General features: G+C 45.2%; 1 protein-coding gene across 1 annotated transcript; it reads left to right on the top strand.

The window, feature by feature from the left end:
• The first annotated feature begins 844 nt into the window (after positions 1–844).
• Hmgcs2 (3-hydroxy-3-methylglutaryl-CoA synthase 2) lies at positions 845–24,645 on the top strand. Its single transcript, XM_032897646.1, has 9 exons — positions 845–991; positions 12,158–12,612; positions 16,717–16,842; positions 17,565–17,729; positions 17,981–18,146; positions 19,641–19,811; positions 22,061–22,167; positions 23,037–23,162; positions 24,505–24,645. The coding sequence occupies exons 1-9, from the start codon at positions 888–890 to the stop codon at positions 24,609–24,611; spliced, it is 1,527 nt and encodes a 508-aa protein (XP_032753537.1). The 5' UTR covers positions 845–887; the 3' UTR covers positions 24,612–24,645.
• The last annotated feature ends 317 nt before the right edge of the window (positions 24,646–24,962 follow it).

The raw sequence follows: 24,962 nt of genomic DNA, 5'->3' as shown, positions 1-24,962 counted from the left end.
CTAAGGTTTCGAGTGATAGAGGATGGCACTGACACCAGCCCCTGGCAGCCACAGGTGCATGCGCAGTCCGGAGTCTGGAGTCAAAAGACCCAGAGGGGGTCTGCAGCTTTCTTTGTAGACACAGCTCTTTGCAGACATGGACAAGTTACTTTGTCCTCCCTGTCTTCTCTAAGCTCCTGCGTATACAGCATCAGCTGCGTCCCTCTTGGAAGTTGTGTGTAAGCATAATAACTGACAATAAAGATAAGAGGAAAGCAGCCAGCTCCACAGACCAAAGCCAGCCAGCCCCTCAGATGTGCGTCAACACCTACTCTCAACTGCTCGAAGAGCTGGCATTAAAAGATTATACCAGTAATCACAGTGTTCACGAAGGCCGAGGAAGGGACACTGGCCAGCCTGAGAATTGGGGGTGAGGTCGGAGGGCAGGGGGAGAGGGTGGTCACTTTCTGGTTTTGAAAGCTGCTTGTTATAAAAATGGTAAGAACAACACCAGGCAGTACAAGTGCTTAGAGGTTGGGAACAGATGGTGAGTCCCTGGGCAGGGGAGTCAGGGGCTGGGAAGACCAGTTGGGGGATTGTTGATTGTTGGGTGTGTCAGAAGGAGCATGCGGGCTTGAATGGCTAGCCAAAAATAAGGCTAACAAGGAAGTCTCAGAGCCAGCCAGCTAGATACCAGCCAGGAACAGAGCAACTATGTACATGTTAGACATGATGTTTTCCTTTGACTTGTTCTGAGACCTTTGGCCCACTTTTTCTGAGGCAGGCAGAGGCCTCGCTAAGCGGAGGCGGGGCTTGCAGAGGCTGGAGTCTTATAAAGCCCAACCCACAATCCCTGGGCATCTCTCCCGGGGGCTGTGGACTGCTGGCTTTCTGTTGATACCTTAGAGATGCAGCGGCTTTTGGCTCCAGCAAGGCGGGTCCTGCAAGTGAAGAGAGTGATGCAGGAATCTTCGCTCTCACCCGCTCACCTGCTCCCCGCAGCCCAGCAGAGGTGAGTTGCATAGATCACTCTGGGACAAGCACCCTGAGGACCAGTAAAAAGCAGTCAGTGGACCTGCTGGAGAACTCACTAGAACCTCAGTCAAAACCTGGCGGGGCTTGTGTTCACTTACAAACAAGTGAGCCTCGTTTCTAGACAGTGCCTGTCATCTGTTGAGCTGGAAGTGTCTAAGCCACAGGCTCTCAACCTTCCTATAGCTGCAACCCTTTAATACAGCCCCTCAAGCTGTGGTGACCCCCAGCCATAACATTATTTTCATTGCTGCTTCATATTAGTTTTGTACTGTTATGATGTGCAAGGTGTATTTTAATTGTTACAAATTGACCCAAAGGGAGCAGGACACACAGGTTGAGAACCATTTAAGCCTCTGGTGCACCTCGTTTAGGCAAAGCAGCATCCTTTCCTCGGCCAGCTACAGTCTGCAGCAGACCTCAGGATCCTGCAGCTGCATCTGTAGTTTAACTGCCTGGTTTAGTTCGCTGTGGCACGATCTAGAATGGACCAAAGAGAAGAAGCTGTGTTTCTCTGTGTTTCGGTTTTCTGAGGTGAAGTATAAAAATTGTGTGTATGCTTCTCACTCGTGTGTGTGTGTGTGTGTGTGTGTGTGTGTGTGTGTGTGTGTGTGTGTGTGTGCAGGAGTGGATACATGTACTTGTGAAAGAAAAACACGCATGCCTTCTTTCTCTGTAAACACCCTTCAGTCTGGTCCCAGTGACTGTGGTCGCCCAGAGTTGATGGGACACATCTGGGCTTCAAGCTTCAGGCTCCCAGCTACCTGGGTATTATTTTTTTCTCTTTTGCTCTCTGTCCGCTGAGCTCAGAGTCCTGAGGCTTCCTTTCCACTTACACCCATGAATACTGAATTTTTAGGAAAACTCTTTGCTATTGTGTCCTCCCTTGCCTGCTCTCCTGGGATAGGTGTGTGTGGAGGGGAAAGGGGCAGTGCCCTTTAACCTCCTGATTTTCTTCATAGCTCCACCGCCATCTCCTCTTTCCCACCCCTTGCAAAACCACTGAATTTCATTTGAAGGTTCCAGCTTCGACTCTAGCTTGCTTCCTCTCTATTTATGAGGAAGCTGTGGACATGGTTTATTTATATCAGGGCTGGACAGGGGTGACCAATCCCCAGCCCCCCCCCTTTTGAGACAGTTCCTTTATGTCTTGGCTGAGCTAGAACCCACAATGTTGACCAGGTTGGCCTTGAACTCACAAAGATCCACCAGTCTCTGCCTCCAGAACACTGGGAATAATCCCAGTAGAAGTATGTACCACCACGCCTAGCCCAAACCTTCCGATGCAACAGTAGGCCACTGCCCAAGAGGCAAGCCTCCATCTTCACAACTCGGACTTCTTTGGTTCATGCTCTTGAATTCTTGCTCACATTTCCTGTCTGGTGCCCTCAGGGTTAACCCCAGTGCTCGCTGCCTGAACTACTAAAGTTCCTTATAGGTCACCTGTGTTCTCAAGCAGTGGTTCTCAACCTTCCTGATGATGAGGCCCTCAGTGCAGTTCCTCATGATGTGCTGACCCAACCATAACTTCATTGCTATTTTGTAACTGCAGGTTTTTTTTTACTGTTATGAACTATAATGTGAATATCTGATATACAACCCTCAAAGACATCAAGACCCACAGGTTGAGAACTGTTGCTTTAGGGTTCTACCTCTGTAATGCAATCCACATCTGCTTTAAGTCCACCCCAGACTCACCATCTGCTTCCCTGCCCTGATATTAAATATCCAGGACTCAGTGTTTCTCACCTTAAATCTCCCTGCTCCCTGCACACTCTCCTCTGTGAAGGTTCCCTAGCTCGCTGATGCATCCCCACCATGGCCACAGCCCCTTCATCCCCTCCAGTCCTTCAGCAACAGAAAACTACTCATCTGTCAGTCAAGGGGTGGGGTGAGATGGCTCAGTGGTTAAGAGCACTGACTGCTCTTCCACAGGTCCTGAGTTCAAATTGCAACAACCACATGGTGGCTCTCAGCCATCTGTAATGGGATCCGATGCCCTCTTCTGGTGTGTCTGAAGACAGCTACAGGGTACTTATATATAATAAATAAGTAAATCTTTAAAAAAATCGACCTCAGGGGCTGGCGAGATGGCTCATTGGGTAAAGGTGCTTGCTGCCAAGCCTGAGGACTTAAGTTCAACACCCAGAGTGTACACGGTAGAAGGAGAGAAATTTGTCTTCTAATTGCTGTGGCACATGTGCCTCTCAACCACATTTTTTTTTTAAAAAAAAAAAATGAAAACAAATAAAGAAGTCTGACCCTAAATTCAGCCTCTCCCATGAGGCCTTCCTTATCCATCCATCCCAGAGAATGTCTGTTTCCTTTGAACTCCATGATTTTGCCTGTCTCTCTTTCATGGTGTAACCTCCTCCCCCACCAGTCTTTGTAGTTGGGGTCTGTGTGTGCTCATTTCTTTCCTCACCCACTAAGGATGTTGACAGCCTTGCCTTCTTTTCTTTGAAACTCCTTCACACAACAACACCCTTCTCTGCATGCTGCCCAGGGTTAGCCTTGAACCCAAGGAGAAGCAGGCAGGATGGTATGAAGTGATTAAGGGCATGGTGCAGATTCTTGAGCTTCACAGCAGGAGCAGGGTTTAAATCAAATGCAGCGGTCACCCCTTAGAGGGAGCACAGGATGAGAAGGGCGCTCTCAACAAGTGCCCGAGCACCAGCCAAGCCTGAGTGCTTCTGGAAGCCTTGTCTTTAAGGCTCTGAAACCCACACCCAGAAAATAAGGAGAGTTACAGGCTCTCCAACCTTCTCCCTGAATCTTGCCATTCTATATGGGAAGACAGGGAGGGAGTCAGTCCAGAAGAGGCAGGAAAATGAACCTGCAAGGAAAGTTGCCACGCTGGCACCTCCAGCGTGAGCTAACCATTAGCCCTTGGTCCCGGGGACTCTCCCCCATAAATATTTGAAAGGACAAACTCCACTTATTTGGAAGGCACCAAATAAATAAATTCCTGCCCTCTCTCCTAGAGGTGATGAGCCCAAATCGCTCTGCTCTGGTATCTTGGGATGATAGGATGCACTCTTGTCTCCCAGGGCTCCTTAAAAGTGACTTTCCTGGTGGGAGAACTGGGGACCCTAGAGATACAAATCAGGAGAAGCACTCAATACAAGCCACAGCCTCTGTGCTACAGAGAGGGCTTGGAAAGCCAGGAGTCCAAGGCACCAACTACACGGAGTATTTCTAAAACAACTGCTGGGGAGTTCCTGAGCCATCGCTCCACCAGTGTTTATCGTGAGGAAAGATTCAGATGCCTGCCCATGGGCACTTCTAGGAGAGGGACTTGCAGCTAGGAGGTGAAAGTGCAGACCTTCACCAGAGGAGCTGAGAGTCTGAAGTGAAAGGAGGTGGAAAGAGAGAAATCCTCTTTTCTCTCCTCTACTGACCGCCATTTTCTGCATTGAGAACAGCACTGTGCTCCTACAGGTTGGCCTGCTCCACTGCCCAAGGAGCTGTAAAAGGCTTGCCGCTCTACTCTATGGTGAGGCCACCTTGCATGAGGAGTGTCCGATGAATATTGAGAGTCCCAAATCAGAAGAAAGCAGGCAGACGGAAGACAGGGGAAAACCTCCTTCCAAAGGAGAAAAAGAACCTGGGCATGTTGGGTGCACGTTTGCAATCTCAGAAGATCGAGAGTTCAAGGCCAGCTTGGGCTAACACAGTGAGCCTTTGTCTCGAAACAAGACAAATATAGCAACAAGTGGGGAAAAGATCGGTTCGTTCTTGTTTAGTATCAAGAAGGGAGAGGGGAAGATAAGTAGAAGTCCACTGTAAAATGAGTCGAGGTTTCTAAATGTTCTGAGGGCTTGTAGAAAGAAAGAATTCGGATATTAACAAAGGGATGGAGCAGGTAACAGAGCTGGCCCGCAGAAGGGGCTTGCTCCATTCTGCAGGGAGTGTTCTATTTTGGATGGACAGACACAGTAACTGTTATAGGGAGGGTGTGATATTTAAAAGCACATTTACGTCATGCAATGACCAGATCAGGGCAACTGGCTTATTTACCTTTACAGACTTTTACCATCTCTGTGGAGGGGAGGGGGCATTCAAAACCATCCCTGTTTGCTACTTTAAAATACTCAATTAATTGTTGTCGATCATAATGGTCCTGCTGTGTCACAAGGCATTGAAAGCTACTTTTCCTGGTTGTGGATGTGGGTCAGTGTGGTTGCCTCAAATGTTCTGAGATCGTGTCCTACGTTCATCCATAGTGTGATGGAAACCAAGCCAAACCAAACCTTACTTCTCCCCTGCAGTTTATTCCTACACACATCCTCTCTCCTCCCACACATATCCTCTCCCCATCTTTCCCCTTACTCCCTTTCAAGGCTCTTCTATCACTATCGTCTACTGCTTTGAGATCTTAGCTACCACCCGTGAGCAAGAGCGTGCAGTCTTTGTCTTCCTGTGCCCCAGCATATGTCTTATCCATGTTGCTACAATGACAGAATGTAATCTTCACGGCTAAATAATGTCCCATCGGGCACATATGTCACAGTTTGTCTACACTCTCGTCGGTCAGTGAGCACAAAGGATTTTCTGTCATGGTTATTGTAAAGAATGCCACAGTAAGTACAAGATGTCTGATCAGGTTAGTTCCTTTGGGCGTGTACCCAGCACTGGGATTCATGAATCATACGGCAGTTCTGTTCTGGATTTTGCTGGTTTTGCTGTACTGTTTCCATGTGGCTGTATCCATTCTCATTCCTGTCATCTCTATGTGAAAGGTTTTCCTTCTACCATGTGTGTTACTGAGATTCAACATGGGTCATCAGGGTTGGCAGCAAGAACGCAGGTCGTCAGAGTAAAAGTGCCTTTCCCCACTGAGCCTCTCTTCAGCCTTTAGCTTCCTTTCTTTGCAGCCTCCCTGCATTTGGCATTTATGTACTTATAAACTTATAACTGTGGTGAAGCCGCATCTCGTACCTCTGCTCCGCGTCTCCCCGCTGATGCGTGTCTTTCAGTGTTCTCAATTTGTACGTCCTCTCCTGAAAAAAATGCTGATTCAGGCATTGGCCTATTTTAAAGCAGAAATATTTGGACTTTTGTTGCTAAGTTGTTTCAGTCCCTGATATATTCTGAGAGTTGCGTCCTTCAAGTGAACAGACTGGGAATATTTTCTCCCACTGGAGGTTGTCACTTTATTCTTGTATCATTCCTGTTGCTGTTCAGCAGCATTTTTAGTTTTAAATAATCTTTGTTTTGGGGGTTCCTAAAAAGTGTTTGAAGGGTTCGTGAGATGGGTCAGTGGGTAAAGGCGCTTGCCGCTAAGTCTCATGGCCTGAGTTCAATTCCCAGCACTCATATTGTGGAAAGAGGACAGACACCCACAGTTAGCCTTTGATGTTCATACGCATGCTGTTGCATTCACATCATAAATGTTTACATATTCACACATATAAGGGGATATGTAAACAAATAAATAAACAGAAGTAAATATAAAAGAAGGGAATCCAACGTGGAGGATCATGAACTCCAGGTTGACCTAAGCTCCAAGTGAATTCCGATGCAGGCTACATAGTGAAATCACATCTCAATCAAATCAAAATAAGATGAATCTGCCAAAATCAACATGTGCCCTGCATATTTATCTTCTAGTAGAGTCATGATTATAAACCCTGCATTTGGGTCCTTCACCATTTTGCCTTGATTTTTGTAGATTAAAAGAGGGAGTCCAGATTCTACTGTATGTGAATACCTAGTTCTCAGCACCACTCTTTGCAAAAGTTTGTTTCTTCAAAGGGTATTCTTGATCCCTTTGCAATGTATAAGTCAGCTCATAAGGATTTATAAGTAAATTGACTGGCTATGTATGATAGTGCGAGTTTATTGCTGAGTTCTGTGTCCTGCTGTGTCGCTCTGTGTGCATGTGTGTGTGTATGTCTGTGTGTGTGCGTGTGTGTGTATGTGTGTGTCTGTGTGTGCGTGTGTGTGTGCATGTTCGCGTGTGTGTCTTCCTCCATCTCTCACCCTCTGTGTTGAGACAGAAGCGTTCATTGAACATGGAGCTTTCTGATTGGCTAGACTAGTGGGCAGCGAGCCCCAGAGCTGCTCCTGTACCCCACGTACCAGGATGTTTCTTGATTAATTAAGCTAAAGGCCTATCAACTTGCTTTTCCATTTCAAATATTACTTGTTTCATTGTTCCTTTCATTGTTTCATTCTCTACTCTGTTTATTTCTGCTCTGCTGCTTGTTCTTTCCTTCCCTCTGCACCTTTGACTTGGTTCTTTCCCGGGTCCTTGAGTTGCATCATTAAGTTGTTGACTCACAAGCTGTTGGATGTAGGCATGTTGCCGTAAGCTCCCTTCTAAGTGTCGTTTTTTCTATAGCTCATAGGTCTTGTATGTAACCATTTCATTGACATTGAGGTGGTTGTCCAGAAACAGTAGCTGTTAGGTGGGAACGCGTGACAACCTCTGTTCAATTCACTCGGCCTAGAGTGCAGATGAACTGTACTGTACACTGGTTGACTCTGTCTCAACGATCCGTCTGTGGATGGAAGCGACGGTGGTGAAGTCCCCAGCTATTACTGTATTAGAATCCGTTTTTCCAGCATATCTGTGGTCTTTCTTCACATAGTTCCTATACTGCTCCTATACTGAGTGTATATATGTAAGTGTAATTATTTCCTCTTGTTGACTTGATCCACCTAGCATTGGACAACAACTTTCTGCATCTCTTTCTGTAAATTTTATTTACAGTAGTACAGCTGCTCCTGCTTGCTTTGGGGCTCTACTTCTGTATCTTTTTCCATTCACATCGCTGTTGGTGTACGTGTGTCTTCAGTGGTGAAGTGAGTTTATTGTAGAGAGTGAGTGGAGAGTCTCTATCACCAGGATTTGGTTTTGATGCATCCAGCTAATCTGTAGCTTTTTTTTTTTTTCCGGAGCTGGGAACTGAACAAGGGCCTTGCCCTTGCTAGGCAAGCGCTTTACCACTGAGCTAAATCCCCAATCCCTAATCTGTAGCTTTTAACTGAGAGATTGAAGTTGACTGTCTTTCTATTACATGTTTTGCTGGTCATTTATATGACCTGTGCTCCTTCTTCTTTTTGTTCATTGCTGTGATTCGGTGGTTTTCTATTCAGATAGGTTTCTTTTTCTCCTCTTCTGGGCATCTGCTAGAGGTCTACTAAGTTCTTCATTTCCAGATGTTCTTATAATGTAGTTATCTTCTGTCACCTCACTGTAGAATTCCTATACACATTTTCCAGATGTAATTTGTTGATGATAAATTCCTTGCTTTTTCTTATCTTGGAAAGACACTATTGGTTTGTCATCTCAGAAGGTAGCTTTGCTGGGTATAATATTTTCGGTTGGCAATTTTTTTCTTTCAGTACGTAGACTATATCGCCCTGTTCTCTACTGTCCTATATGATTTCTGCTGGGAACTCTACCATTGGTCTAATGAAAAGTTCCTTATTTGTAACTTGATATATTTCTTTTGTTGGTTTTTTTTTGGAATTAATTTCTAGCTTGAACTTTTTAATTTATTTATTATTTATGTATTTATGTATTTATTGTGTGCATATATATGTGCATATACACATATGTGTCTGTGCCACAGTGTGTGGACAGAGGTCAGAGAACAGTGTGTAGGAGTTGTTTTTCTTTTCACTATGTAGATCTTAGTTATTGAATTCATGCCAATGGGTTGAAAGCATGTATGCCTACTTTCTGAGCCATCTCACCAGGCCTGTCTTGTACTTTTAACAGGCTGTAGTATGTAGTATGTTCTTGGTTGGATATGTTAGAATTTGTTGAGGTTCTTGGGCACAGATATCTGTCACAAGAATTTTAAAGTTTTTGACTGTGTTTTCTATGCTTTTCTCATCTGTTCTCCTGAAATACACATAGTGTGACACCTTAACTCAATTGTGCTTTGAGTAAGTCTCATAGATTTTCTTCATGCATTTCTATTTTTTTGTTTTAATTTTTTTACATTGGGTTATTTTGAAAAAGCATGTCTTCTTTATGCCCAGAAGCTATATTTTTGCCTACTCACTGCTATTTTTATGACATGTATTATGTCCTTTAGCTTCAAAAATTTTGCCTATTTCTTTTAGGATCTCTTCTCTGTTCAATTTCTCGTTCACATCATATGTTATTTCCTCATTTCATTGAACTGTCTGCTTGCAATTTTTTCTATAATTTCAAACACTTCTTTAAAATAATTATTTTGAATTCTTTTTCAGGCTATTTACTGATTTCCTTTCATTTTGGTGTATGTGTGTGTGGGTGTGGGTGTGGGTCTGTTGCTAGAGTGTTTCTTTAGAGATGTCATATTAGCTTGTTTTTCATGTATTTAATGACCCTACATTGACATGTGTGCATTTGGAGGGGGTCACTTTCTCTCTTCCAGTTTAATAGACTTTTCTTTTAATAGTTAAAGCCTTTCACGACATGATCTGTCACACACTACTGATTGGATAGACTGCATTGGGCTGGTGTTCTAGTGTGTAGTCTTTCTGTAGATTCTCTAGCTCTCATCAGTGTTGGTGATGTCTTAGTGGCTTAGAATATAGGAGTTGCAGGATTATACACGGATTTTCATGTATCTCTCTTAGGCAAGGCAAAATTGCTAGCATTATGGGTACAGTGGTTTGAGGATGAATGTACTTATCAGTTTCTATAGATAATATGGGAACAAGGTCACCCACGGGCCAAGGTAGGCATAGCTCCTCAGTAGAGATGATGCTGTCTATATCTGAAGCTTGCATGGGGGTTGAGTGTAAGCAAGCATAGATGTGGTACCTACACTAGAGGGAAGGTCATGGATGACACTGTAGCCTCAAGAACAAGCCGTTACTCTGCCTCTCAGAGACTTGGTTGAGTGACTTTCTGAGGTAAGCATATCAACTAATTCTGGAGGCTACAGAAGGATGTCCAGGGCCACTTAGAGTCTCAGAGATGGCTTCTGTGGATTAAGCTACTCAGGATGGAAGCCTTAGTGGGCAAGCTATGCAGGTATGACTGCTTATTATCTGCTTTTCACGTTTCCTGGAAAGTAGAAAATGGATCTTCTTCAGACCAAATCGTTCAATATAGTCTGCCCAGATGTTTTCTAGGGGTGTAAGAACGCAAGCAGAGACATCTATATATTTCATAGAAGTGGATTGGCTAAGCTGATAGAAGCAGTTACCTGGTTGTTTCATGGACCCTAAGATGGGCTGAGTCCCAAAATGGCCCTATGAAGCAGGAGTAGAGTGGGAAAGGCACAGCATGGAATAAGCTCCTCTTTAGGGCAATCTGGTGGTGTAGTAAATAGGTAGTTACCCAAACCTGACTCAGGAGCTGTGAAGGCTGTAGACACTCCATCAGCAAGCAGCATGGTGTAAGAGAGGACTACTGGTTACCTTTTCCCTGCTGAGCAATCTCCTCTTGGTTCAGATGGTCTTACGAAATAGGATGGCAGGAAGATAGATGCTAGTCCCTTCTTTCTAGGGTCATCACATGTTTCCATTCTTCAATATTTTTTTCACACCCCACTTTACTCCATGCAAACATGCTGGTGAAATAGCTGTTGTTTTCCTTATTACAGAGGAAAGAAAACCAGACACTGCTCATTGGCCATCTTCCTGACATCACCTTCTTAGTAGAAGTATTAATTTATTTAGTTTATGATAAACTATTCCTATTGTAACTTCTAGAGTCATCAATAAAAAGCAAAGAATATTTATTTAATTGAAAAGAATTCAGAAAAGAGGAAATAACAGATGAGAGAACATATAAGCAAGTAAAAATACATGATAGATTTCATCACAACTATATCAGTAATTACAATAAATATAAATAGACTAAATACTCTAATTAAAATACCACTATTAAATAAATAAAAATAAATCAAAATCAAAATCAAGAAAGAAGAAAACAAATAAAATACCACTATTGTCAGGCTTTTAACATTTTTTCAAAGACTTTAATATATAATTTAAAAATGATAAATGTTGCCAGATGTGATAGTCCACACCTGCTGTCTCAGTGTTCTATTGCTGGGAAGAGGCACCAGGACAGACTCTTATAAGACAAAGCTTTACTTTGGACTGGATTACAGTTTTGGAGCTTTAGTCCATCATCATGGTGGTGATCGTGGCAGCACATAGGCAAACACAAAGCTAGAGACGTAGCTGAGAGTTTTACATCTGGATCTGCAGGCATCAGGAAAAGAGAGACTGGGACTGCCTTGGGCTTTTGAAATCCCAAAAACCACCCCCAATGGCATACTTCCTTCAACAAGGTCACACCTACTTCAACAAAGCCACACCTTCTAACCCCTCACAAGCAGTGCCACTCCCCGCAACCAAGTATTTAAATATATGAGTCTATGGTGGTCATTCTTATTCAGGTCCACCACCCCTGCAATCCCAATACTCAGGAGAGAAGTCAGGAGAACTCAGAATTCAAAGTTACCAGAGTAAAATAAGAGATCCTGACTCACAGAACAAAGAAGTCCAAAACAACAATAAAAGACACATAGGTAAACAAAAATACCATAACAGAAGCAATATAGACAAGAAGCATTCATCTTAGTTCACAGTTCTAGAGTTCAGTTTACCGTGGTGGGGAGGTCATGGTGACAGGAGCTTGGGGCGGTCAGGAGTCAGAGGACAATGAATAGTCATGCTCAGCTAGCTTCTTACTCTTTATACAGTGCAAGCCCAAGCCCAAGGAAAAGTACACCACCCCTCCAGGATGGTCCTCTGTATCGCAATTAAACCTATCAAGATAATTGTATCTAGGCCAGCATGACCAGAAGCTAACCTAATCTCAAAGATCCCTCATAGATGTCCGCAGGGCTTGTCTCCCAGGTGATTCCAGACCCTAGCAAATTGACAATCAACACTAATATTACACTTGAAAGTCTAGTCAGACTACCATACAAAGAGTGTACTATACAATACGTGTATAGCTATGTTATTAGGAAAGGTACACTTTATGATGGGTAAAAGGGATAAAAAGGTCAATTCAACAGCTATAACTATTAAATTTTTCCTCACTTGCTAACATACCTTTACAGCATACTAAAACATAAACGTAATTGCCACATTATTATTATTTTGTTTTGATTTGTTTTTTGAGGTAACTGTCAAAAGGCCATTGGTAGTTTTACAGCTGTTATTTTAACCACAGGTTTTCTACAATCCCTCCTGCTCCCCTGGCCAAAACAGATACATGGCCAAAAGATGTGGGCATCCTTGCCCTGGAGGTCTACTTTCCAGCCCAATATGTGGACCAAACTGACTTAGAGAAGTTCAACAATGTGGAAGCAGGGAAGTACACAGTGGGCTTGGGCCAGACTCGTATGGGCTTCTGTTCGGTCCAGGAGGACATCAACTCCCTGTGCCTCACAGTGGTGCAGAGGCTGATGGAACGCACAAAGCTGCCGTGGGATGCCGTGGGCCGCCTGGAAGTGGGCACGGAAACCATCATTGACAAGTCCAAGGCTGTCAAAACAGTGCTCATGGAGCTCTTCCAGGATTCAGGCAACACTGACATTGAGGGCATAGATACCACCAACGCCTGCTATGGTGGCACTGCCTCCCTCTTCAACGCTGCCAACTGGATGGAGTCCAGCTACTGGGATGGTATGTTTCCAGGACATTACAGAAGTGTGATTCTTAGGGTAGAAGCTGAAGACTGTGCTTTGCTTCTCAGCAATTTATGCTGGGAAGAGAAAGGCAATTTATTCATACAGTTGCTCCTATAACCCAATAAAAACAGTGACAGTAGCCATGAAGATAGTCACAGCTTTATGCAGCCACTCGGGTAGCATGTTCATGTGGCTGTTCATTTACTCTGCACAATATCCTGTGGCGTGAGTTCTGTGTCTGACTGTAGATGAGGAGGTGAAATAGACAATGTCTTGCTGCTTTAGTTACTTGCAGCTGTGACAAAACCACTGGCGAGACCAACTTAAGGAAGGAAGGGTTCCTGTTGGCTCACGGTTTGAAGGTGCACAGTCCATCATGGCTGCAGGAGCTAGAGACATCTAGTCACAGGGCATCCCCAGTCAGGAAGTAGTCTAGAATCCCAGCCTAGGGGATGATGTCATACACTTTTAGACTGTTTCTTCTACTTTAGTTAGCCTAAACAAGAAACTCCCCCATGACATGCCAAGTTTGTTTCCATGGTGGTAATACATCCCATCAAGGTGACAAGAGTAAATACCATGGTGAGTGTAGAGGTAAATCTCCAAACAAAATCCAACATGTCTCTCTATACTTAGTTCTCTTAATCACTGTCTTAGTTAGTGTCTTACTGCTGTGAACAGACACCATGACCAACATGAGTTTTATAAAAGACAACATTTAATTGGGGCTGGCTTACAGGTTCAGAGGTTCAGTCCATTATCATCAAGGCCGGAGCGTGGCAGCATCGCAGCATCCAGGCAGGCATGGTGCAGGAGAAGCTGAGTTCTACATCTTCACCCGAAGGAAGCCAGGAACAGACTGAGCATCCTCAGGCAGTTAGAAGGAGGGTCTTCAAGCCCACCCCCACAGTGACACACTTCCTCCAACAAGGCCACACCTTCTAATAGTGCAACTCACAGAGCCAAGCATACGCAAACCATCAAAATTACCATCTGGGTCTCTGAGATCGAGATGTATGTTCACAAGTTTCTATGGTAAGGGGTGGACACTGGTCAAAATGGGCTGAGAGAAGCACAGGAGGGCACCATGAATTGATTATCTTCTTCTACAGTACCTGTTACTGAGATGTCAACTTTGTTTAACATATTAACATTGCTTTATATCTTCCTTACATCCTTCCCCAGAGCTGCCCTGGAGGGATACCTCCTGTTCTGAGAGAAGGCAAAGTCCAAGAGAAAGGTGTGAGCATTAGATACCTAATCTCACTCGGTAATGCACCTGGCTTAGCCAGTGCTCTACTGCTGTGAAGAGACACCAAGAGATCGCGGCAACTCTTACAAAGGAAAGCATTCAGTAGGGGATGGCTTACAGTTTCAGAGGTTTAGTTCAGTATCAGCATAGCAAGAAGCATGGTGCCATGCAGGTAGTTATGGTGCTGGAGAAGGAGCTGAGGGTTCTACATCCAGATCCATAGGCAGTAGGAAGAGAGAGATACTAGGCTTGGCTTGGGCTTTTGAAGTCTCGAACCCCAGACCAGTGCCACACTTCCTTCAACATGACCACATCTCCTAACCCTTTCAAATACTGCCTCCCTCAGGTGAGTAAGCATTCAAATACATGAACCTCTGGGGGACATTCTCATTAACGTGCCACATTAATCTCCTGGAGCCTGAGTTCTTGTTTACTTTCAGACCTTGGCTGTCTCTGTATTTACTGAGCTTGAAACTAGACCAAAAAAGCCTTAAAGACCACAGTGGATACCAATTACAAAATTAATTTTAAGGTTCTAGTGTTGGCCATGGATCTTAGGGGATATATCGTCTAATAGTCTTTGCTTTAAGTAAGGAGACCAGGGCTGCAGAGATGGCTCAGTGGTTAAAGTCCTTGCAGAGCAAGCCTGGGGACTGGGGGATCCCAGAATCCAAGCTAAAGCTGGGTGGGTATGGAGACCCACCTGTAATCCCAGTGCTTGGGAAATGGAGACCAGGATCCTTTGGGACAGCTGATTAACTCATCTAACAAAGACAGTAAGCTTCAGGGTCAGTGAGAGACCTTGCCTTACTATGTAAGGTAGACAGTAATCTAGGAGGAGGCCAGCATCAATCAATCGCAAGCCTCCACATGGAGGCAGAATATGAACACCAGTACACATACATGCACCTCCACACATTCAAACATGTGTACACACATCAATGCATACACATGTGCGTGCACACACACACATATACACGCACACACATACACACACACACAGAGACGTGCGTGCACATGCACACTGGCACAAAAGCAAGAGACTAAACAATATAAAAAAAATGAAGGGGCTGGCAGGTCAACTCATACAGTAAAGGTGCATGCTGCCAAGCCTGAGTTAGGACCCCAGAACTTCTGGGGTGGAAGGAGAGAACTGACTCTAACAAGCTATGCTCTTGATTTGCACAAGACATTTATACATGAAGAAAAATAGATCTTCGAAATACTTTATTTAAAAAAAAAAGCTGGGAATTAAAAAGACATAACAATGTAAGGAGGGGGATCACTAGGAGTGTAGCTCCGTGGGAGAGTGCTTGCCTCACAAGCTCAAGGACTTGGTTCATTTGCTAAAACACAGGGGAGAGGATCTCACCGATATCTGCTATAGGGTCCTGTGGTTAGGATTCAGTCAGAACAGGGTTTAAATTTAAAGTCCGTATCCAATAGATCAGTGGTTTCCAACCTTCCTGATGCTGCAACACTTTAATATGGTGCCCCATGATGTGGTGACCCCCACCATAAAGTTGCTCTTGTTGCCACGTCATACGTGTAATTTTGCTACTGTTATGAGCATAGTGTAAATATATGCTATGCAGGAAATCTGTTTTGCAACCCCTGGTCGTTTGATCCCCAGAGGGGTTGCAATCCTCGGCTGAGAACCACCGCAGTAGGTGAATGTTCTAGGTAAGCTGCTCAAAGGCAGCATCTTCAGCCACACATGTTGGCACAGCTGCCTACCTCTCTGGCACGGTGAGGGATAATGAGTATTTAGTTTGTGTTTAAATGTCAATTTATTTCCCGATGCATTGTCCTTCTTTAGAAGATATTTGAAGATATAGGTGCTGTAGATTGGTCGGTACAAACTTAAATTATTTCCACAAGTACCAGCTAACCAAGTTTTAAGTGACTTTAGAAACGGAGTTTAGGCCAGCCGTGGTGGTACAAACCTGCTATCGTGTCACTTGCGGATGAAGGAGGGTTTTGGGTTAGAAGCCAATCTGGGTTATGTAATGAGACTCTGTCTCAAAAACACTAAAACAGGCCTGGAGAATGACTCAGCAGTTAAGAGCACTTGTTCTTGCAGAGGACCCTGGTTCAGTTCCCAGTGCCCACATGGCGGCTCTCAACTGCCCATAACCCCAGTTCCAGAGGATTGAACCCCTTCTAATGATCTTTGTGGGGACCAGGTACATACATGGTGCAGATACACGCATGCAGCCAACACACTTATACATACAGACTAAAATAAATGAGTCTAAAAAGTAAAATTTAAACCCTAAAATCAGAAACAAAGAAAGTTTTGAAAAGATAAGTAATCCTGGGGGTCGGCAATATGGCTTAGTGGGTAAAGGTGCTTGCCACCAAGCCTGATGATCTCATCTCCATCACCAGAGTCCATGTGGTAGACACCTGACTCCCACATGTGTTGCACGGTCTTGTGTATATGCAAACACACTCACTGATAAAAAAACACATGAAAAAATCAATGTAATTTATTCATATGATTCTGAGTGAATATTCCATAGCTAGACTGTGGGAACCACCAGCATTGAATTTATATTTCAAATACAAATGGATCATGGGTTTCACTAGAGTTTATGTGTAATTTTTTTTTCTTTTTCTTTTTTTCGGAGCTGGGGACTGAACCCAGGGCTTTGCGTTTGCTAGGCAAGCGCTCTACCACTGAGCTAAATCCCCAACCCCTGTGTGTAATTTTTTTTATTTTATCTTATTTTTCGGTCTTGTTCCATCTAGTTCCGGTATGTAAAACTGTGCTCAGCACACAGTAGGCCCTCACTCTGGGTTTGGCAGTGAGGTCATGACTAATTGTCTTGTCTGTCTTGGCAGGTCGCTATGCCCTGGTGGTCTGTGGTGATATTGCAGTCTACCCAAGTGGTAACGCCCGCCCCACAGGTGGTGCCGGGGCTGTGGCAATGCTGATTGGGCCCAAGGCCCCTCTAGTCCTGGAACAAGGTTTGTAATAAACATTCCGAAGAGGCTGTGTGCTCTGCAGTCAGGTCATAGATTCTGCTCCCAAACTGTCATGTGCACTACTCAGGGCTGGGGGATGGTGGTGCTTGCCTCTGAAAGTCTGGCCTAGGGAGTAGCTGCCTAGGGGGAAGAGAGAAGCCAGGATTGGTGGTTTTATCATGCACTGGGATAATAATGGTGCACGGAATAGGTGTGGCAAATGCAGGTTAGAAACCCTAGGGAGTCCAGGCTGAGCTAACTGTGAAGAAGAAACCCGGGCATAAAGTGAATCTTGGGAAATTCTAGTCTAGATTGTGAGAAGCCCACAAAGGTGTGGAGAGAGAAATATAAATCTCACTTCTATAAAACCAATACTCTGGAGCCAGTGGTGATGGTACTTGGGAGGCAGAGGCAGGTGGATCTCTGTGACTTTGAGGCCAGACTGGTCTACAGGGTAAGTCCCAGGACAGCCAGGGCTACAAAGAGAGACCCTGACTTTGTGTAACAAAAATGAAAAACAAAACAACAATAATAGTAAAAAATTAATACCACTAATAAAATTAAATAAATAACTAATATTCCTCGACTCCTTTTGACTAGGGGAGGGTACTGTAAAGGCTCAGAGTTGGGCGTAGGTGACCGAGCAGAACCAGGAATCTCCCCTCCATTCTGCTTGAGGCAGCCTACGTGACACGGTGTCTGGAGCCTTCTGTGTGCCTTTCCAGGGCTGAGGGGAACTCACATGGAGAACGCCTATGACTTCTACAAACCAAACTTGGCCTCAGAGTATCCACTGGTGGATGGGAAGCTGTCTATCCAGTGCTACCTGCGGGCCTTGGACCGATGCTATGCGGCTTACCGCAGGAAAATCCAGAATCAGTGGAAGCAAGGTCTGCTGGGGCCGGGAGGGCAGGAAGTGGGGCTCTGTTCACATGGGCAGGAGTCTTCCTTTCCCTCTCCCTGTAGGGAACGCTTAGTAATGCCTAAGCAATGAATGAGAGAATGTGTAATGGGATGAATGAGGGAGCCCTGGGTGTGTGTGTGCTAAAGGCAGGAACTATCTCTCTGGGAAGCCAGCCCCTTGGCAGCCTTGAGTCTGCGAGGGTGGGCCTCAGGTGTCACATTGTCTCTTCTTTTCTAGCTGGAAACAACCAGCCTTTCACCCTCGATGACGTGCAATATATGATCTTCCACACACCCTTTTGCAAGATGGTCCAGAAATCCCTGGCTCGGCTGATGTTCAATGACTTCCTGTCATCTAGCAGTGACCAGCAGAACAACTTATACAAGGGCCTAGAGGCCTTCAAGTGGGTCTTCTTTAAGAGGGGGGAGGGGGCTTAGGTTGGTGGAGGGTGGGCCAGGGGAGGGCTGCCTCACATCTTGGATGTAGACTTCCCTGCTAGAAGCAGATGGCTAACCCCCGACGCAGCAGAAAGGATGCTAAGCCGTTCCTTCAACAGAGGGATGGGATGAGATGGGATGGCCAGACCTGCATGGGGCTCTCTGGGTACTAGGTGAGGAAAGGAAGGTAAAAAGAAAGAACAAACAGTAAGCAGGGTGCGATATGATTTTACTGGGGTCCTGCTCCAGCGGGTTCAAGGGTCCTGGGGACATAAACGTGGTGGTGGCATAAATGAAGAAAATGGTCTCCAGTTTGCTGTTAAGCAGAAGGTCTGAACAGCTTAAACCTCTCTGTATTTCAAGGTCATAAAGCAAACAAGTTCAGTTTTATTTCCTCACATGTATTCCACGAAGGCGGACAGTAATTCCCTGAATGTTTTCCATAAGGTTCTTTCTCATATACTTCATTTTCCCTAGGCAGATATTTAATCTTATGACTCATAATTAAACACATCTCTGTGACCACTGGGGTTCGCATGCTGGACCTCACACACCTAGCTGGTAGCCATCACACCAGATTTTACATTTTTTATCTGAATCTATTCTGCCCATGTTTCTGTCCTGCACAGCCATAGCTAAGATGAGGAGATTTAATCTGTTGGCACGAGAGCTGGCTGACTCTTGGCCGTCCTCTTTTATTCTCTGAAGTGCTGGTACCTAGACGGTTGAGTTCCTTGGATTCTGAACTTATGTCTTCATGTTTAGGTGAATTCCTTAACATCCCTAATCTATTCTTGCAAGAGCTGCTTTCTGAGTCAGAGTGAGCTGTGTGCTTTTCAGAGACTAATTAGGTGCCTCCAGAAACTGTATAATTTCTATTTTGTTCTTCTTAAAACTTGTTTTCTGGGTTTTTAATTGCTTCAGGTATCATCTCAATTTCATCATGTTTTCTCAGTAAATCCACCTTGGGAACATAAAGAGATTTCTGTTACGCCATTGCCGTATGCATTACAGACAAAGTGAAAGAGAAGGCTGCCAAGAGCAAGCTTAGCATTGTCCCAGAGGAAAGGGATCTTCCCATGGCCAGTCCCAGGAAAACAGCCATGGCTGCAGATTCTGTCATGCAGGTCCTTGCTAGGTGTGCAAGGGCTTCTCCTTTGGGGCTTCCCACAAGGAAAGCCGTTCACAAAGCACGCAAATGACGTTCCCTGCAGCAGAACCATGGTTCCACCGTGATTGGATTTTCAGTTTTCCAATGGAAATGTAGCTAGATGCCACAACAGGAGTGCATGTAAACACTTTCTCAGAGTGACAGGACTGTCACTTTGAGCTCTTCAAGTGTTTGAGTACTGTAATTTTTAAAACCACACCCCAGAATGTTCTCTCCAGAAGCACTCTCCTGCCTCATCCCCAGCCTTCTCTTGTCAACTCTCATGTGAACACCTTGCTCTGCCTCACAGGGGTCTAAAGCTGGAAGAAACCTACACCAACAAGGACGTAGACAAGGCTATTTTGAAGGCCTCCCTGGACATGTTCAACAAGAAAACCAAGGCCTCCCTTTACCTCTCCACAAACAACGGGAACATGTACACCTCGTCCCTCTACGGGTGCCTGGCCTCACTTCTCTCCCAGTGAGCACTGCCCTTGGCCGACCTGCTGTTCCCCATCCTGAGCTGACAGGGCCAACCATGTTTGCCTCCTGTTAATCATTTAAACTTTCGGTTTGTTGAGAGGTAGACTTTTACAGTAAAGGAAGAAAGGATGCATAGGAATATTACAACTTGTTTCAGAGGTGGCTGGGGACAGGTTTGCTAGCTGTGTCGAGCTTCTCCAGTGTGAGTATATATGTTGGGAAAAGTACAAGATCCACCCAGACAGAGAGAAAACAGAACTTGTGGGCATATTTTTATCTTGTCCATTTAACATCTCTATATTTAATACAGTGTGAGGGATATTATGGGCTGGCTTTTGATCCTATAATGGGGTTCAACCTATTCACCACGTATCTTGAAAAATAACGTACCAAACCTGTATGATCCTTACTTTCCTTGTCTTTAAAATATTTCTATAACAATGTGTAACCCATCTTTTACCAATTTGTGGGTTCTTCTTTCTTCTACCTATCTTTTTTTTCACGCTTTCAGTCCTTTAACACTAGACAGGAGAGGAAAACGGATAGAAAGGAAAGTGGGTGATGTCATTAGTAGACTACTCCCTGCTGATTAGGAGCACAGAGTTCTCAGGGCAAGTTCGATCTCCGCTGTCAGGGTATCTAACTTCTTGTTTCTTCTTTGTGCATGACTACTTAACAAACTAGGACAAACAGCAACTCACCAACAACCAACAACTCACCCTGCCTTTCATGGCCCTTGCATTTCTAGACCCTCTGAAAAGTCCCCAGAACTGCAAATGTCACGCAATCACAGAAACTGTCTGCCACTGGCGAAATCACGCACTTGCTAGAGCATGAGGCAAATTACAGTCAGCTGCTGTGGACAGTCTGAGGCAGCCCCATGTCTCATACTTGGAAATAAAATGAAAACATATTCTTATATTCCTGTGACAGTTTAAGATATCAAAATGCCAAAACTGTCACTACAACAGTATCTGCTTTTCTACAGTTGTTTTTAACTTGGTAATTTCATGTAGTATAAAGTATGTCTACCCTCTATCACCCATTGCAGCGCCTCCTGGGCCACCATTTAGCTACCTCTTCTTCTTTTTTAAATAGCCCATGAGTTCAATTAGTACTTCCTATGGCACAAGAGTATAGGGACATCCACTGGAGCAGAGCATCCTACCAGGGGCCAAACCCCTGAAGAAAACTGACTCCCCCCCCTCTCCAGCCCTCAGCTACAAACAGCTTCCACTTAAGGGTGAGCATCAGAAGCTTTTTCTCTACCCATGCAGGAAGGTTGACTGGCTTGACCTTATGCGGGGAACCATGCTGCTGGGAGTTCATGAGTGCAAAGGCCCTGCCCCGTCCAGGAGACACCGTTTTCTGTCCACCTGGTTTCTGTCTTACAATCACTCTTCCCTCTCGTCTGTGATGTTCCCTGAACCTTGGGTGGGGGTGTGTGACATAGATGTAGTCTCATCTGTGCAATAGTGACACAAATGACATTGGAGTGACCACATCTTTCTAATTGGATTAGGGCCAGATCTGTAGAAGGGAACTAATGCCTGGCTTTGTAAACCCGCCCAAGGACACATGGGTAGGTCATGGGCCCTAGAGGAGAAACTACTATCACCTTGCTAAACAGACACAGCATCAAACTGCCCTCCAAACATATAAACATCTTTATACACATAGGATCAGAGAAGCTTTTCCCCCACCCCAAGTGGATAATGATCAAAGCAGTGATTGACCACTGATCAGAATACAGAGAATAATTGGCTATGGAATGTTTTCATGAAAATTGCCTTACAAATTGTAGTGCTCAGAACATGCTCAGCTGCTCGCTAATAACCGTTTCTGATTTTCCCGTGTTCTGGTGTTTATAAGGAAATACTAATATTATATAGAAAAGACACTTATAGGTGGACTTGATCAAATTACTGGTGGGGGATGCTCGGAAACTTGTGTCATAGGTACGGATGTCAGGCAAATAAATGCCTGCAATCCCAGAACTGTGGTGGCTGAGGTAAGGGACAGCAGACGTCAAGGCCAGCCTGAGCTACCTGGGTACCTCACATACACATGCACATGCGCACACTCACTCACACACACCACCTATCTTTGAATTCTATCAAAGTGAAGAGTGCATGAGGCACATTTCTAGTTACATAAGGTGGGAAGGGGTGAGATTAGACTAACACATAGGAGATTTATCGGAAATACAGAATGCGATGCTGATGTGGCTTTTTCCCTTACCGGCAGCCACTCTGCCCAAGAATTGGCCGGCTCCAGGATTGGAGCCTTCTCCTACGGCTCAGGCTTAGCAGCAAGTTTCTTCTCATTTCGAGTGTCCAAGGACACTTCCCCAGGTGAGTCTCATCTCATATCAGCTACTCCTGAACAAGGGCCATTTAGCTAAAGAAGCCACCTTGTGCTTCATCTCGGCTGAGGTAGCTATCTTGACAGAACTAAGTAGTGATTAAGAGCAAAGAAAGCTCCTGCATTATGAGGCCTGTACTGTGGAACCAGGAGAAGCTGGTCCCGAGCAGGCGTGGGATCAAATCCAACCCCAGAAATCTTGTTTCAAGAGCATAAGGGACTACTCCTTCCCTCTCTTGGGCCTGCATGCTCCTGCATGTCCAGGAGCATATAGTCCCCAGTGCCCCACCAGAGGAGATTGGCTGGGTTAAACTTCCCTTTTCCTTATAAGGTTATGTCCAGCAAGCACCCAGAATTCCTCTTCAGGCAAATAAGGCATCCTTAGTGCCTTAGCCCTGGCCACTGTTATACCCCTTTCTGTCCCCTCCCCAAACCTCTACACACTCCTCAAAGGTTTAAATTGCCTGTCTCTTAAAACACCTGTGGCCTGAAGTTACCCACTGCCTTCCTGCCTCCCACTTCCTCCTCTCAGGATCCACTGGCCATAGGGAAGGGTGAGGAAAAGTGGGAACCCAAGTGGCACTGCATAAGGTCATGCACGTGAGCACATCCCCAGCTGTAGCAGAGGTAGATACAAGGAAATCAGTTAGACAAGGCAAGAGGTAATAGTTTGGTTCAGCTACCTAGAGAGACGTGGGTGCATCTGAGATATCCAGTATCTGTTGACTGTGTAATGACTACTGTGATCAAGACCAGGCATCTAAGTACTGTGTGGGGTCAGCCTCCAGACCCTGACTGCCTATTAGCACCAGTGATAATGACCACAGGAAGGCTTAACACTCTTGCTTTTGCTTCCCAGGTTCCCCTCTGGAGAAGCTGGTGTCTAGTGTGTCAGATCTGCCCAAACGTCTAGACTCCCGGAGACGCATGTCCCCTGAGGAATTCACAGAAATAATGAATCAGAGAGAGCAATTTTACCACAAGGGTAAGAAGGGGGCAGGAAGAAAGAAGAAAGCAATTTACCTTGGATTCCATGCCTGTACCTTGGAGCCAGGGATTCATCAGATATCGAGACTATAATGGGCCAAGGTCACAATTTTTACGAGATGTGATTGAGAGAAGTGCTTATGAGACAAGAGCTTGACCAACTGAGCCATCTCCACAGTCCCTCATATAGTACAAGTTCTAACAGCCAGGCAGGCCTCAAGTACCAGACCCAAGATGGTCCTTCTTCTATACAGTGTATTACAGGTGACTTACAGCCCCAGGCTGTTGTGGTAAATATTAAATCTGGTGGCCCTTTTAACCTGCGCTAGCACCGGCACCTGTAGGGCCATGTGGCATTGCCAGGTATCCTTATCTCAGCGACTCCATGCTGCCCCCAAGTACTCTCTGACCCAGGTGGTCCGAGGGCCGTTCCCACATAGCACTTTGCCACATTGGTTTCTAGAGTCAGTTCTGGCACTGGTGGGCCATATGGAACTAACCATAATTTATCTCTGATTAGTATCTCTCATGGTGGCTCTCTGCTAGCTGTGAACTCTCTGGTTCCAGCTACCCGGTAAAATCAGGGCTCTAGAAGTCCAGCATGGAGTGGCCCATGCAGCTCCCTGCCACAGACTCTGCCAACACTCCCAACATCCACCCCCTGGCGTTAAAGTATAAACTCCCAACTGCCCGATGAAATCAAAACTCAATAAACTAACTCCACAATCAGATTTATATGTTAAATTCTCAATTCACAATACATCCACACAATAAACTCATAACTGATTGATAAAGATATAAGCCACCCACCTAGATAAGATAAATTGACCTATAGAAATCCATCCCTTAAGAAATATTCATAACAACCTGTATCTATGTAGAGATGCATGGCCTCTCCCTCATTTATGTCTGCCTTTCTCCCTCTCCTTTTTTTTATTAAGATTATTTATTTTATTTATATGAGCACATTGTAGCTGCTTTCAGACGCACCAGAAGAGGACATCGGATCTCTTTACAGATGGTTGTGAGCCACCATGTGGTTGCTGGGATTTGAACTCAGGACCTCTGGAAGAGCAGTCATTGCTCTTAACCCCTGAGCCATCTCTCCAGCCCCTCTCCCTCTCCTTCTAAATCCCCTGTTCCCGCCTCCCTTCCTTCTCGTCCACTGACAGGCCTCATTTTATCTTGTGTCTGCCTTTACCTGCATAAGGACATCAACCTCCACCAGGCAGGGCAGCAGGAGTCCTCCTCTTGAGTCTGTAGGCATTCTTATTACCGCGTTCTTCAGTGCACACCACACCACCCTTAGTAAGCCCTGCTTCTCTTCCTCTGTCCCACAGTGAACTTCTCTCCCCCTGGTGACACAAGCAACCTCTTCCCAGGTACTTGGTACCTTGAACGAGTGGATGAGATGCACCGCAGAAAATACGCCCGGCGTCCCGTCTAAGGAGGCCAGTGAGTTTACGGGGTCGGGTTAGGGTACAAAGGCCTGGGGTCTTCCTCTGGGGGCGGGGCAGATGTGTTTCTGAGTCTGCAGTCATGTCAGACGAGACCATAGCTTAGAACACGCTCATGGGGGAGTTACGAACTATGAGTTCCAGAACAGGAATGGGAGGGCGTCTCCGTCTTAGAGATCTGGACTGTAAGAGTTAGACTTCTTCGTGTACCGAGTCTCCTGGAAGCTGGAGGGACGCTAAAGCTGAACCCACAGGAGGAAGCAGAGCAGCAGAAACTGTGGCACATTGATCCCAACACAATGAGCTTGGTGACAAAGATCGGTAGCTGGAGTGCCCTGTAT

Source organism: Rattus rattus, chromosome 3 (genome assembly GCF_011064425.1).
Source record: "Rattus rattus isolate New Zealand chromosome 3, Rrattus_CSIRO_v1, whole genome shotgun sequence".
Lineage (NCBI taxonomy): Eukaryota > Metazoa > Chordata > Mammalia > Rodentia > Muridae > Rattus > Rattus rattus.
This window is presented reverse-complemented; position numbering and strand designations above follow the sequence as displayed.